At 43.2% G+C, this 16,728-nt stretch overlaps 1 protein-coding gene across 1 annotated transcript in view; it reads right to left on the bottom strand.

Annotated features, from left to right (window-relative positions):
- Positions 1 to 16,728, bottom strand: part of LOC138472411 (uncharacterized) — a 227,877-nt gene that overhangs the window by 183,427 nt on the left and 27,722 nt on the right. Inside the window, exon 9 of the mRNA XM_069610557.1 lies at positions 11,147 to 11,177. Within this exon, the coding sequence (XP_069466658.1) occupies positions 11,147 to 11,177 (31 nt within the window). The remainder of the gene's footprint in view (positions 1 to 11,146; positions 11,178 to 16,728) is intronic.

Below are 16,728 nucleotides of genomic sequence, written 5' to 3'. Positions count from 1 at the left end.
GATACGCAACAGAAAAAGCGGATATGCTCCATATGTTCTGGATCTGCCCAGTAATAACACGATTCTGGGAACGTATTAAAGCAAAAGCAGCGGAGGGTGGAATCCACATGCATGCATGGTCCCCAGAGCCCTATCTTTTGGGACTGTTCCCTAGAGGGGGCAAGCAGAGAACACACCTAGCCAAAATGAAAGACCTGATGTGTATTCTGGCGAAGAGACGCATAGCGATGGCCAGGAAGCCCGCCACTGGCCCCACCATAGAAGCATGGTGGTCAGACTTGCAGAGATGGACATGGGCAGAAACCAGTGTGGACCACGGCACTACACAGGGGGGCAAACGAAAGCTCTGATAGAATAATGGCATGGAATGCATTGATACAGGAACTGTTTATACCCATAGTAGCAAACGACATGAACAATTACAATGCAATGGAAAACGCAGACATAGACGAAAGGGGCGATGAGGCGCTGTGTCAGAAGAATGACTAAGTTGACGGAGGGGCGTTAAAATGATCCAGAAAGTGCAGATACCCAGTTGCAAATGAGCAACAAATTCTCTGAGTATAGATAAGTGTGACCGTGCGCAAGACAGATGAAGAGGAAACGGAATACCCCCAACACAAAGTGCAGATTGAATGTTATGTTGTTTGTTGTGTGTTTATTGAATGTTATGTAAAAAAAACAATAAAGAGTTTCAAAAAAATAATTTGTGAGGGTCTATAGAAGTTAGTTGTTTAAGGTGTGGATTCGGTCACACATGAACAAAGGAAAAAATAAAGGTTTACTAAAGTGATTTTTCAAAAAATGCTTTCCCAAAAAGGGCCTAATTCCCACTTGAAAAGCCACAGGGGATTGTTACGCCATGCAACTGTACGCACATTGTTGCTGTCGGCCATAACCACAGTAGACAAACAGTTTAAAAGCTAGTCACCAATGTTTACTACACACGACTAAGCTAGCACTAAAATTCCAAATTACAAACACTATTACATATAAATACACTTGAATGGGTGCCTGGTAATAATCCTGATCTCCCAGGTTCCTATCCATCACAGAAAACTCGCTGATCAGGATCGCCTCGGATAGACAGCCAATAATATCTATGTCACTAATTCTATCTGTAATGGCCAGCGTTTATTCAAAACAATTATTTATTTATAGAATGAAATCATAGTGTGTGCTTGGAGTCTAACAATTATGCAAAAACATCATAATATTTCAGCACATAACCTGAAACGCCATAATATGACAGCGCCTCGATGCCTCTGGGCTGTAGTGCGCTTTACAAATTCAAATAAATAAATAAATAATTTAAAATTATGTGGATTCATCACACTCTCTGTACATCAAATTTCATAATATTGACAGTTGGCACGGGAAAAAAGCACAAAACTCTCTCTCTGGATTAAATTTCGTAGGATTTTTGTGGGGGGTTGTAATAGTCTTTTTTTTTAATCTCCCCTGTATCATCCTTTTTATTGGATGTGTATTTTCTGAACCGTAAATTGCAGGCTAGTTGTCAATGCTTGGCGGCATTGTAATGTAGATGTCTTCGACACTGTGTGTTTCGGCCTTTCTGCAGTAATAGTGATGTGCTTGTTTTATCAGTGTTTCAGCTTTTATTAGGACAGTTAAGTTGGAGCATCTCCCTTAAATGTATTTCCGTATTCTGGAGCCTTGTCGCGTCTTAATCTTCATTTTTGACTTCACCCTTTCCTTCTCCACCCACATCTCTGAGGTCTATAAAAAGTCACATTTCCGACTGCACCTCCTCAGAGGTACTCTGCCTTTCCTCTCCTTCCCCCAGAAGCTCATGGTATCTTTTTTTTTTTTTTTTTTTCATGTATTTGGTTTATTTAAGGAGAAAACCTTTACAGTTAATTCTTTACAATACAAAATATGCATTAAAAAATTGTTTAAAAGATAAACAAGGACTAAAAAAGTGACATAAAATAGTAGAGTAAACACATTCACATATACAGGTTACACATAACAGTGTTTCATCGGCACTTAATGAAACACCTTGCAGTTTGAACAAACAGTTTCTAAACTCTTTAAGGACATTCAACGCACATGATGATTACAAAATTAAAGAAACCCAATATAAATAAACAATATAAATGAACAACCACAAAATAAATGAACAAAAGCATAGCAATCTATGCTCATTTTCAGAACAATACAATAATCAGATGAAGCAGGTTAAATAGGATAATAGTCACTAGTATATAAATAAAACAAATCTTTAGCCAAAATAATTTCTAAACCGTTTCCCGAAGGTTATTCAATCAGTTGTCAGTACTTCTACCATTTTGGCTTCAATAATTACAAGTAAATTAATCAATTTAAGAATCAGGCTTTGACTGTAGCCTTCCATGCAGCGTCTCCAAAGAGATTCCCTTGAAATAACTGAACAAGAAAAGGAACTATCAAATATTTGAATACGCCATAACTCAAAGTAAGAGCAATAAATCACCAGATGTTTAAGCGTTTCGGGTGTATCAACATTTTCACAAAAGCGACAGAAAGTCGCATCAGGACTCTTAGAACCAACGGCCCAATTTTGTGTACGTTGACGTGTGCGGAATTGATTTAATCTGAAACGCATATAGATTTTCCTTGCAAACGCAGAAGGAAACTGTATTAGATATTTTAGTCTACATTCCCATTTGCCTCGAAAAAGGTTGTATTCATCGAATGATGGATAGGTACCCATTTTATCCATCATCATGCTCCAAAAGAATCTTTGGTATTTTTTTTTTTGACTCGGTAGCCACATGCTAATGGAATCAGGAGTCTCATGAATTTTTGAGAGAATATTGGTAATTTTTATAGTTTGAATATGTAACGATTTTATATATGAGTCGCCCAAGATTTTGTTCAATTCGGAGTATAATGTGTTCTTGGGCGGGTTAAGCATTTTAGAGTAGTTTGTGATACATCTCCAATTGTGTTTTACTGACAAAGGTAATAAATTCAGTTCATGGCATATCATTACATTTGGAATAGATAAAGCCATGCCCAATACAGTTTTCCACAGCTTTCCCTGCAATATATTCAGGAAATCATCAATATCATAGCTGCAGATATCTAGGGAGTATAGTATAATGGGTTCAACTTTCTGGAGATAGAATTGAATAAGAGGAAGTAAAGAAAACATGCAGTATCGATGGAAAATAATTTTCATTTGTGAAGCAAGAGTTTTCACTTTTTGATTGAGAAATTGTTTCCACATTGTTACAGAGTATGAGTCAGTAAGAGGGTAACCTAGGTACCGAATCGACACAGCGTATTCTACTTTCATACCATTAAGGTACCAGGAAAAGCGATGCGGATTTAGTTTTCCACCCGAAAAAATAAGTATGGAAGATTTCATAGGATTAGGAAAAAGATTATGGGTGTGGGCAAAGTTTGCAAATAGATCTAATTTCCTTTGAAGCCCAAAAGGGGTTCGATCAAAGAATAGTAGGTCGTCTGCAAAACCCATCCAATCCAACTTGATGTTACCAAGCTTGGCTGGAAAACATTCTCCAGTCACCCATGTCTCATCCAGACCCAGGAGATATAAGTTGAATAGCACCGCTGCCATGATACAACCCTGTTTCACCCCCATTTCCGTTGGGATGTGGTTAGAAAGAGCTCCTTCTTTGTTCAGTCGGATGCGATAGGATGTATTTTTATGCAACAAAGCAATCAATGCCACCAGATGATGCGGGATCCCCATGGCCAGCATTTTCTTCCACAATATCTCACGAATGACGCAATCAAAAGCCGCAGTGAGGTCCAAACTAGCTATGTAGACAGGGCCTTGTTTGGAGGAGGAAGTAAAGGCCTGAAGATGGCAAAGAATGGTGGCATTAAGAGGACAACCTATATGTTTCCTAAAACCTACTTGATAGGGAGACAAGAGGTTGCCATCATTGATGTACATTTGTAATTCTTGTAACAGAAGTAGAGAAAAGACTTTTGAGGAGGCGTCGGTTAGCGCTATTGGGCGATAGTTTGCAGGTAAATTAGGAGGACCTTTTTTATAGATAGGAATAACCAGGGCAGAGGTCCAAGACGGAGGAATAATACCGGAAAACAGAATAGAATCAAATTTGATTTTAAGAATACGAGCCCAAAAGGTAGGGTTAGCTTTGTATACACAGGGGGGGATACCATCCGGACCAGAGGCCCTGGAGGGTTTAAGTTTCCCTATAGCGTCAATGATATCGTCAATCGACCACAAAGATAATGTTTTGAGAGGTAGCTTAGGCTCGCCACCTTTTAGCGTGTTAAAACGGTCAGGTAGTTGAAATTTAGGTCTAATGTAGGCGACCCAGGTTTCAGCAGAAATCACTGAGTCAATCGTAGTAGCAGAGTCACCGGAGATAGTACGCAAGGTATTCCAAATTTGCCTGGAGTCATGTTTTAGTAAGTGGTAGAAGACTTTTTGATTGTCTTCATAGTGTAGGTGACTCTTCAACCATTTTAGCTTATTTCTGTAGCGTTGTCTAACAATTCTGATAAGGTCAGAGCAGGTTGATAAGGAAGTGTTGCCTTTTCTAAGTTTTCTAATCTCTGAGTTTTTTTGAGCTTTCAAGTGCGCCACTTGAAGGTTAAATTTATGAGTATGGTTGAGAAGGAGATGAGTCTTCTTTTTTAAGGATTCTTTTAATTTTAAAAGATGGATTTTAATTCTGTTTGTATTTATATTGTCAATTTGTAAAAGGGGAATACCTTCTAGGTTGGAATGATGAGTGATGTCATAATCGCACTCAAGGCAGTCGATGAAGGTAAGGCATACCTTGGGATTCCACTTCACAGATAAGGCATGGCGATCAGGTTCTATTAGAGTAAGTAACAACTCGTCATTATAACGAGACATAGGAATATTGAGGGACAGGGATAGTATCATGTGGTCTCCTATTGCTGGATCTATAATCATCACGGAGTCCACACACGAGTATAGCCTTGAAGAGACAAAAAAATAATCAATTAGAGATTTGAAGTCAGCTCTTGCCCAGGTGTAATTAAATGGTTCGAGTGGGAATAGCGGAGTTTGCATATCCCACTCCAGAAAAGAAGAGTTCCACATTTGCCCATATCTCTTAGAGACCATTGAATGGTTGTTCCACATAACACTAGAATGAGAACCTTCATCATAACAATAACAATTTAAGTCACCCCCTGCAATTATCCTAGCTGTGGGAAACAATATAAATCCTTTTTCAAGCACAGCATTCAATTCATCTAAAATGGTCTCAATTGACATACTTAATTTATTCCAATAGATGCAAAGCAATATAAGAGTCATGGAAGGATCCTCATCATCAATCAATGCACAGGCTAAAATAGAAGCAGAACAACTAATCAATTCTGTAGAACATCTGTAGGCAGAATTAATCAAAATCGCAAGACCACCTGATGGCCTTCCAAATAGACCCCGCCTTGCAACCTGAACGAAGGCAGAATAGCCCTCTATTACAAAGTTAGTTTGACACATGGTCTCCTGCAAAAGCATTATATCCGGTCTTTGATGGTAATTCAGAGAATACCATTTTTTTAAATTACCCAGACCGCATGGATTCCATGAAAAGATTAGTAACTTTGCCAGGCTAGGATTCACTCATCCCACTCGAAGAATTTGACACTTGAACAATATTAGGATCCTTCCATGACGACTCCTTTATCGCCGATACAAAAGCCATAAATTGTTTCATGGTCTTGGCATCAAGATTGAATAAATCGCCTGCATTAGAACATGGCAAAATACTTTCAGCTATAGGAGACAACATTTCTACAAAGGTTGTAGCTTCTTCAACTGATGCGAAAATGGTAGTTACTAAGCCGATGGATGCTAAATCATCTTTATGTTCCCATAACAATTTCAAAATAAGTGGAGACATAAATTTACAGATCATTCTGTTGTTATTCACATCTGCCAATTTCACCCAGTCAATATCGTTAGAGCGGATGATACGAAGAGCTGGAATGTCTTGGATGGCAGTCATCACAAACGCGCGATTCAGACGTGTCTTTCCATAACGTTCAGGGTCGCTTTCCCATCCCATTACAGAAGCCGACTTAATATCTATAAAATGGGCCTTTGCAGGACTATTTTTTGGCAATGAATTCAAGCGGTCAGAATTGAACTCCGGCTGACCTATTTCTTGTAATTTGACATGAGCGGGTGAGCCACCCAACATAGTACCTACTACAGCAGTCTTCACCCCATCAGAGTGAACGCTGCTGCTGTTAAGAGTAGGCTTAGATGTGTTGGCTTTAGTTTTTTCCCATTTTATATTTAAGGGAGCACCTGACCCATTGTCCAGGCCAATGATCACTTTTTCTGTCTTCTTAGGATCCAACAAGGGATAAAAATTAGAAAGAGTAGATTGTTTCTGGAACGGAAGAGAAGCTCGAGAGACAGGTACCAAGTTCACATTTACTGGACCATCATCCCGACATACACCTTCTTTCTTATCGCTAGAAACAACCCTTTTTGTCTCTTTGGACACCAGACACACATCAGAAGCACCCTCTTTGTTAGTTTCCAATACCTTTTTCGGTCCAAAAGCCTTTTTCTGTATGGCTGGGGCCGTCTGAATAGGTTCCGGAAGGTTCAACATTGCTTTAGACTCGTCATTCAATTGGTTCAAATCAATGATAGTATCACCCCCAGATAAGTTACAAATGTCTCTCATATGTGTGTTATGCTTATCAATTTTTTCACACCTTTGATTTTTTTGTTTTTTTTCTAAATTTCCTTTCATTTTTTTAATGGGAAGATTTCGCTTTTCTGCACGTGCCTGAGCTCTTGGTTGTTTTTTTGTTTGGGGAAATGGAGGAATCGCAACTTCTTGTGGGACAACAAAGATTTTTTCTCCAGTTGGATTTAATTCAAGACTCTCTTCACATGGGTCGATAAGATCAACCAACGCAGATGGGCTGTCCAGACAAGCATCATTTTTTTCATCTCCTCCAGGACTATGCACACTTATCACTGGAGCTGATAAAGCTTTAAGATTGGTAGCCAACTCTGAAACCAAGACTGTCAATGAAGCAATATTTGAGGCATTTACGTCCTCTGGTTTCTTTATAGGTAGGACAGTGGAGTTCATGGGACCAGGTCTAAACTGAGAGCCCTCAGACACTGCCTCTGCAAAGGATTTAGTTTGTGTAGCAATATTGTGGAAATTGGAAATCTCCACCTTTTTATGACACAAAGACGAGAACATGTTGCATGATTTAGTTTGTGTAGCAATATTGTGGGAATTGGAAGTCTCCACCTTTTTATAGCACAGAGACGATAACATGTTGCATGAGAGCAGCATGCCCTCCATTTTACTTTGCTTAGTTATGAGATCAATCATTTGAATCTGCAGAATTTTTAATTCTTCGTGAGTTTGCACATGACCCTTATCTAATAAATGTAAGATCCGAGTTAGAACAGGGAAAGTTTCAAAACACTGTTGGTATTCTTCATCACAATTTTTCTCGATTTCCGGGACATGAGTAGGCTGTGATATAGGTTTAGAAGATAGCGACTCATTAAGTTCATATTGAGAAACACCAGTCATTTCCGGACCCGGAGAAGGGAGAAAATCTAGAGGCAACAATTTTTCTGAATTTGGAGAGCTCATAGACTGAATAATTGGAGCACCAGCACTAGGCTTTCTGTGTGCAGAAATACCACCCAATGAAAGTGCTTCTTTTTGGGCACTAGGTTGATAAGGAACCGAGTAAGAGTAAGATGGAAGATTATTAAATAAGAAAACATTTTCAATCCCATGTTTGCTTTTATTCACAGGGGTTGAAGGTTCATATGATAGTCTTATACGCTTTCCGAGTTCCATCTCAATCGCAGGTGCTAGCATAGAGAAATCAGCCGGATGAAATCCGGGTCTCTCTATCCCCATCTCTTTTCTAATAGCCTCTCTATCGAGGCTAAGATCAAGAATTGGCTCTTCAGTGCCCCATCCTCTAGGGGATAATTTATTGGCTTCTTTGACAGAAATGGACCCTTGTATTTTATTGTGGGCCATTACATTTTGGTTCATGGGGGGAGACTTTGACTCCCGGGAAGGACTCTTGGACATATTCAGCTTTGAGCAGATAGCTTTTAAGGGTTCTTGTTCAATCTCTGCATGAACCTCGATTTTAGAGTCTACGATCTCATAAGTTTCACTGCCAGCTGGAAGTGTCAAAGGCTTAGAAGAAGAAGAAACACTAGATAAACATAAAGTTTCAGACTCCTTCAAACCTTCTTTAGTCGCAGAGAGAGATGTTTTAACACCACCGCCAGCTTGGGAGTTCATAACCATGTCCACCACCCCGTTTCCAGATTTCAACAACCCTGGCATTGTACCAAGGGAGGCTATTTTTTCTAGGGAGACATCGGTGATAGAATTGAGGTTAACCTCAAGATCCTCCTCTATAGTAGCAGAGGGTGGAGCAATGTCTAGCGATGAGGATATGTCATCCAAGACCACCTCAATTTTTTTTTTTTGATTGTAGTTGTTAAATTTTTTGCCACTACGAAGGCCCTCGGCCATAATGGTGGTACTTAAGGGCAAAACTATTCGACGCCAAAATATAGCCTAGAGCTAAAACCTCTCAGTCGAAAAAAATGCCAGCAATCACATCAAACAATAAAAGCGGTGGTAGTCAATACTGGAGAGCCTTGAAAACCTTATCCTTTTCATTCACTGTTAAATCTAATCAAACACCAATAGAGAGAAAAAAAGAAAAAAAACGCATACATCAGCCTTAGACAGTGGCAACAAAAAAAAAAATGATTATCAACAACTAAGGCCCTAAGAGTGTCAACTATAAGGCTCTAGACCACCCCACCTCAGACGCCGAACAGCCCAACAGCCGGTGCACTTATGAATGCACTTCCGAATGCGCGCGCGCGATGCGCGTGCACTGGATTATTTGAAGCTGTAGCTTGAGAGCGAGGCTGAATGGGGGGCGTGCCTAAAGAAAAGTCAAAAGGCGGAGCTGCAGAAAAATAGGAAGAGAGAGAAAGAGAGGAGAAGTTGAAAAAAGGGTGCCCGCAAATATACAATTAACACAGATAGCACAGATAGCAAGCAAGAACACACAAGAGCAGCCTGAGTCGTTTAAAGTCCAAGTAATTACTTAGGCATGTTGCAACGTAGACGAAACTTCCTCTTGCCGACTCGGTGCTGATAATAGAAAATCAAGGAGCCAAGTTCAGCAGAGTCCGTAAAAGGAGCAGCACGGCTCCAGTATCCAGCAGCGTGGCAGCCCAACAGCCGGTGCACTTATGAATGCACTTCCGAATGCGCGCGCGCGATGCGCGTGCACTGGATTATTTGAAGCTGTAGCTTGAGAGCGAGGCTGAATGGGGGGCGTGCCTAAAGAAAAGTCAAAAGGCGGAGTTAGGCATGTTGCAACGTAGACGAAACTTCCTCTTGCCGACTCGGTGCTGATAATAGAAAATCAAGGAGCCAAGTTCAGCAGAGTCCGTAAAAGGAGCAGCACGGCTCCATTATCTAGCAGCGTGGCAGCCCAACAGCCGGTGCACTTATGAATGCACTTCCGAATGCGCACGCGCGATGCGCGTGCACTGGATTATTTGAAGCTGTAGCTTGAGAGTGAGGCTGAATGGGGGGCGTGCCTAAAGAAAAGTCAAAAGGCGGAGTTAGGCATGTTGCAACGTAGACGAAACTTCCTCTTGCCGACTCGGTGCTGATAATAGAAAATCAAGGAGCCAAGTTCAGCAGAGTCCGTAAAAGGAGCAGCACGGCTCCAGTATCCAGCAGCGTGGCAGCCCAACAGCCGGTGCACTTATGAATGCACTTCCGAATGCGCTCTGGTTCTCTCTAGCTTGGACTATTGTAACAGCCTCTATCTAAATCTACCTGCCTCTACTCTCCGCCCTCTGCAACTAATCCAGAACAGGACTGCAAGACTTGTCCTTGGCCTCAAGCCCTGGGATCGTATCTTTCCAGCTCTGAAATCTCTCCACTGGCTCCCAGTGGATGCAAGGATTAAATTCAAAACCCTCTGCATTGTCGCCAAGGCTTTCTGGGGCCTGGGTCCAAAATACCTTCAGCTATCCCTCCGCAAATACTTCCCTCTCGAGCTCTTCGCTCCTCTACCTCCAACTCAATCAGGGTCATTCGTTTTTCTAAGAAACGAGCTGGGGGTAGAGTTCTGTCTTCGGCTGGGGCCTCCCTCTGGAACAGCCTCCCTGCCACTCTAAAGCTTAAGGAGAACCATCTCCGGTTCCGGAAGCACCTCAAGACCTTCCTCTTTTCTTCTGCCTTCGCTCCCCCTCTCCCCTGCTGATCTGTTCTCTCTTGGCACCGTGCACCTGGCCACCCTCTGTCTTTTGGGCACAGGTACCTGCTCATCCTGCCACCCTCCCGCACTGCCTCCGGGCCACCCCTTGCACTGGGGTCTGTATTTGTACCCATACAGCCCCCCCCTTTTTCTTCCTGCACTTATCAGACCTACCCTGTCTGCTGCCTTAAACCTAGCTCTTGCAAATTGCTGGCTGCATTACCACTGTTTGTTGCCTTCATTATTTATTTATTGTTATTTATCTGTTTCTCCTCTGCTTCGCACTTTCTACCTCTCCCCCTTCCATGCACTTTTCCCCTCCCCCCTCTCCCATGCACTTGCACATTCTCAATGTCACTGGGACTAGTAAGATCGCTGATTTTTTCTCCCCTGTTCCTCTCCCTTGCCTTGTCGCGCTCTGTAACACTTGTGTACAAACGCGATAGAAATAAAATATCAATCAATTTAGTTAAAAAAGATTTCTGTGACTGGGTGTTTAGAGGTCATCTCATGTCCCTTCATATGATGTTATTTCCTATCCTGCATATGGTCTCTTAATTCCATATGTGTGGCTCCTGTCTTCCATGCTTAGCTTCTATTGCGGCTCACTGGTTAGTCATCTTGGAGCCTCGTAATACCGGGTCAACATTCGTTAGTATCTGCATGTGTCTCAACTCAGACATACTAACGAATGTTGACCCGGTATTATGAGATTTACTCAGTCACAGAAATTGTTTTTGATTAAATGTGTGAGCCCTTATTACATTGGTATTTTTCAACATTTTGAAAATTGTCACCCATATTAAAGAGGTCAAGAAGAGTCAAAATAGAAGGTGGACATACTTACAGTTGAACATTTGTTCATTCAATTTCTTTTGCTGAAATAAAATGCAACACAGAATTGTGATGTATTCTCATTTGTCAAATCCCATCTCACACAGATTAAAAATAACATTCAGTTAAAACGTATATTTGAGATACATAAGAATAACAGAAGTGAGTGGACATGAATTACATAGATAGGGCTTTGACATTGAATGTGGAGATGTGGTTGTCTGAGATGCATGAATTGGCAAATATGGAGAGAGTGATGTATAGGAGACTTGGTAAATTGGCTTTGTTTGAGAAAATATGGGGTAGATTTTTGCAGTTGTTTTAAATTGACATTATAGTTGTTTGGTGGGGGGGTAATTGAGAGATGTATTTGAGATGTTGGGGATTTAGGGTATTGTATATCTCGCTGTGTACATAGTACTGTGTAAAATGTTGTGCTTTTCTTGTGGTTTTTTTTTCATGTGTTATTTGATATACACTGATTGTATTGGGATTTGTTATGGATGTTGTGTAAATAAAGTTTAAAAAAAAAAAAGAATTACATAGATAGGATAAAACATTAAGATGATACACAGACATATTTAACATGTAGAGGCTATTTAAATAAGGGCATATAAAATATCTGATCTGCATATATGGGGTGTATCCATTAGAGGATATGCAGACATGTGTTACATAGCGTTAGAGAACGTTTGTTAACTATACAAATTGTTACTTTTCTGTGTTCAGTTCATTACAGCATCCTCTTCACTAGTCACCAGTCCCAGCTTCTATGTACTAAGGATCTTCTACTATCTGCAGCACCACAGGTTTTGAAAAAATATCCAGTAAAGCTATGATACTTCTGAGCCCGATTGTAATCCAGACATTCTTGCAAATAACAAAACACCCTCTTTTTGTTGAAACCTCACAAACGTCTCCTAGAAGGCCTTGAATACAGTAGCTCAAACAAAAATCTCTTTTACCGCTCTCATTTCATACCTTACAAAAGGCAAATCTGAAATGTCAAGGATGCATACTTTACTATCAAGATCAGTGAAGCTCCAAAAAGCTTAAAGGAAATCCTCACTTTAGGAGCTCTCCACACCGGCAGCCCATCCTCCTCAACACCCCCTCCTGCGCCACCCTTTGTGAAGACATTGTCACGTAATCCATCAACAAAGGAGCAACAAACTGTCAGGATATTGTCTCAATCATCTTTATCTCTTAAACTCTCTCTTCTGAGCTTCCCCTCATGCCTTTCTAACACTTCAATCCTTCAGGCTTACTTTGGGAACCAAGCTTCAAAGCCGTTTACTAACAAACAGAAACCTTGGATCTCACTTGAACCCTTGCCCGCCTAATTTGCTCAAAGAGTGCCCACCCCTATTCTCAAATGGTTAAAACGCCTCCTCAATTGCTCTCTATCCTTGTACCACCTTCTTTTAACAAGGCCCACAATACACCGTTTTTTCAAAAGTCATCCTTTGATTGGCTCCAATCCTACTTCAAGAAGAAAAGGGGACCCTCTAATACCGTTTCAATACAGCCACAAGTCTTGACCCCTGTCGAGGGACTGTCTTGAAGCTGGAAAACAGGCACACCCACTGCTAATGCTGGCAACGTTGCATGATGGGCCACAGTAGAACACGTGTTGGACATTGACTTGTACTCTTAAATGTAAGGTGAAACAATGATTGCGTATTCATACATCCCTGTGTTTATTATTTAAATCATTTTAGACACACAGAGGGACTGTATTTTTTAGGGTCCATACATGATAGAAAGAGAGCTTAGCTACAATCAGTATAAGATAAGTTGGAATGCAAATCTAGGAAACAACTTGATTGTAGAAAGATAAAAGGTACATTTGAACCAAATATTGGACTGCTTGTCCCTTGATGTTAACACAGTAGAGACTTTAAATAATGTTTAACTGTTAACTGGGAATCTTGGTAATTTACTGCATTGGGATGGTAATTTGTGTTGTTTCGAGACCGAAATCATGTTTGGACAAGTAGTCTAGGGCTACAAAAATTTACCTTTTGAGGTAATTAAAACATTATAATTGACCTGATATTCAACAAAAAAGGTCAGCCTATACATTGGTTATAAAGTGGTTTTAAGGAGTAGACGTAAATAACTTGAAGAGCTGGCATGTCAAGAGTTGTAAAGAGCAGCAGGTTGTGATGATTACAGAGTCAGTGGTAAATGGTCTATTTTATCTTCGATCTTCTATCTTAGAGACACATTTTCCTGCCATGAATGGAGAGAATACTTTAGTAAAGTTCATGCCAGTAAGGTCAAAGGGTTGGTATGTTCTACATCCAGTCTGAGAGGTAAAGAGCAACAGGCAGCTGATGTTATTACTATGTTTATTATCCTTCAGTTGGTGGAAGCAGCTCTCCTTACAATTAAAATGAATACAGGTCCTTGCTCAAATATGATTCCCTCTGATGTTTGCAGGATGCATGATATGATATGATATGGCAGTTATAACGCGCCTATACACACATGTTTCAAGGTGCGACGAGGCAAGGGAGGGGGAACAGAGGGAGGACAGAGACAACGATCTTATTAGGCCAAGTGACATCGAGATTGCGCAAGAGATCGCAGAGAGGCAGGGAGGCTGTCCAGAGGGAAGCCCCAGCCGTAGAAAGAGATCTACCACCAACTCGTTCCTTGGAGAAGCGACTGACCCTGAGGGAGTTGGAGGTGGAGGAGCGAAGAGTTCGAGGACAAAGGTATTTACGAAGAGAGAGTGGGAGGTACTGAGGACCAAGGCCCCAGGAGGCCTTGAGGACAATGCAGAGGGTCTTGAACTTAATCTTTGCAGCCATTGGGAACCAATGCAGAGATTTCAGTGCTGGAAAGATACAATCCCTGGGATTGAGGCCAAGGACAAGTCTCGCAAGCCTGTTCTGGATGAGCTGCAGAGGGCTGAGAGTAGAAGCAGGCAGATTTAGAAAGAGGCTGTTGCAGTAGTCCAGCCTAGAGAGAACCAGAGCTCTAGAGACAGTGAGCTTCTGGGGGAAGCAGAGGAAAGGAAGAATACCTCTGAGGTGGTGCAGTTGGTAGTTTGACTTCTTAGCGACATCAGAGATGTGAGGAGAAAAGGAGAGTGGGAGAGTGTGGATTTGAAGATGACCCAGAGGTTCTTAGCCTCACAGGTGGGAGCAGGAAGAGGGCCAAGGGAGGCCAGCCAGAGAGTGGCAGGAAAGGAGGGTGCAGGTGTGCCGATGAGGAGAATCTCCATCTTATACTGCGATTAAGGCAGAGATTGTTGGTGGCACACCACTCCCGAATAGCAGACAGATAGTCAGGGATGAGAGAAGGAGAAAAGGTGGCCGAGGGGATCCTGAAAACGAGCTGAGTGTCAGAGGGGAAGGAGGGAGAGTTTGCTGGGTCATGGTGCAAAATCATCCCTCGCTCTCTGGAGAGAAGGTCTGTAAGTAGTGGCAGCCTGATGGATGGAGCCACCGACAGACGTAGCAGGTCTGGATACCAGATTGGTTGTGGCCACACCAGAGCGACGAGTATCATCCTGCAGTGCCATTGTCTGAGTATGTTGATAACTCGTACAACAGGAGTGGGAATGGAGGAAAAGCGAATAGGAAAAGAAAACCTCCCACGGGATGCTCATCCCCCATGCTTCTCGGCTGCAGGAACTTGCTGGCGTACTTCTGACACTTGGAATTCATCACCATTGTGAAAAGATCGATCTGGGGTGGACCTCATTCGTGCAATAGAAGATCCAACTGGTCCTGGCAAAGCTCCCACTTTTGGCAAGAATGCAGATCCCTGCTGAACGAAACTGCAATAGTGTTCTTGGGGCCCGCCAGGTGAAAAGGGATGGGAAACATGTCCTGACGAATGGCCCAGTGCCACAGATCCTGGACCTCCTTGGAGAGAGCCGAAAAACGCGCCCCGCCCTGCTTCTGGATGTAGAACATGGTGGCAGTGTTGTCCATGAAGATCCTCACCTCCTTGTCCCTCAGGAACGGCAGTAAGGAATTGAGGACCCAGAAAACAGCCCCGAGCTCCAGGACGTTGATGTGAAGAGTCTTTTCTTCCAGCAGCCAGAGGCCTCTGGCGTGCAACTGTCTGGTGTAAGCTCCCCAACCCTCCAGAAAAGCATCCGTGGTGACTGTCTGCTGGAAAGGAGGCCCCTTGCGTGAGATGAGAGTGCACGCCCCACCACTGTATTGCTCGTCGGAACTCCGGGTTGAGGGTGATCTTTTCCGTCCAGGATCCCGAAACTTGTAGCCACCTTGCATCCAGAAACTCCTGCAGAGGCCTCATCTGTAGTCTGCGAAGGAGGACGAAGTTGATGAAGGAGGACATCATACCCGGCTGAGACTTGGCGGCATGCACCCTTGCCGACCACGTTGAGAACAGACGCTGCACCTTCACTAGGAAGGCTACCACCCTCTCTTCTAGGGAGACGCCAGGCAAGTCAGTGTGTTAAGTCGGGCTCCCAGAAACAGAGTATTCTGCAATGGCTCCAAGCAGGACTTTGGATAATTTATGGCGAATACCAGATCCGTCAGCAGACGCATGTCCTCGCCGTGTGCTGGCTCACCAGAGCATGGGAGTGGGATCAAACTAGCCAATCATCCAGGTAAGAGTCAACCTGAATGCCCTCAAGAAGAAGATGCACTGCCAGTGACACCAAGCACTTTGTGAAGCCCTTCGGGCTGATTTCAAGCCAAAGGGAAGCTCCTTGAACTGATAGTGTTGCCCCTGGACCACGAACCAAAGCATCTTGCAGTGCTTTTGGCTGTATGGGGATGTGAAAGCAGGCTTCCTCCAGGTCCGGAGACTACAGGAAGTCGCCTTCCTCCAGTTGGCCGAGCACGTGCTGCAACATCACCATCCTGAACTTCTGAGACTTCAAGTACGTGTTGAGGCGTCGCAGGTCCAGGATTGGCCTCCAACCTCCTGTTTTATTTCGGAACAGAAAGTATCTAGAGTGCACTCTGGAGCCCCGGAGGTGCTGGGAGACGGGCTCTATTGCCCCCCTTTTTAACATGGCCTGGACCTTCTGCAGCAGCTGCGCCACATGCTATTCTTGGCGAGCCACAGAGGGAATACAAGGACACCTGCGTTGGAACTCCAAGGTGTGCCCCTGTCCGAGAGTGTCTAGCACCCATTTGTCGGTAGTGATGGTCTTCCATGCGCTGACGAACCTGGCCAGCCGGCCTCCCACTGGGGTGCACAAGTGGCGTACGAGTCCCTGGCAAGTTAAGGCGTGTTTCAGTATCAGGGCCCCAGCTGCCTTATGCCTGCGAGCGACAACTGTAGACCTCTTGCGTCGTGGAGCAGGAAGGCTGCTGAAAAGGGGTGGTGTAGCCCTTGGAGGGCCTGCCGGGCTTTCCCCCCGAGGAACGAAAGGATGACCGATGTTACTGAAGGGGACTGTGAGAAACCTGAAGGTGTCTCCCTAGCTAGTACCCGGCGATCTGTCATCCAGGTGGACAGGACAGGGCCATTGCTATTGGATGCAGTTCCTGGGGGTGGACCAGTGAGGGTGGATCACCTGGATGGGGGGTCCTCGGGGAGTGGGACACCAACGGGTGAGACGCAGTATTCCCCTTCATTTAACACCTTTTCCCC

The sequence above is a fragment of the Ambystoma mexicanum genome, chromosome 8, assembly GCF_040938575.1.
Source record: "Ambystoma mexicanum isolate Mex_15411 chromosome 8, UKY_AmexF1_1, whole genome shotgun sequence".
Taxonomy (NCBI): Eukaryota; Metazoa; Chordata; class Amphibia; order Caudata; family Ambystomatidae; genus Ambystoma; species Ambystoma mexicanum.
Note: the sequence above shows the minus strand (reverse complement) of the source record. Positions and strands in the feature narration are given on the sequence as shown.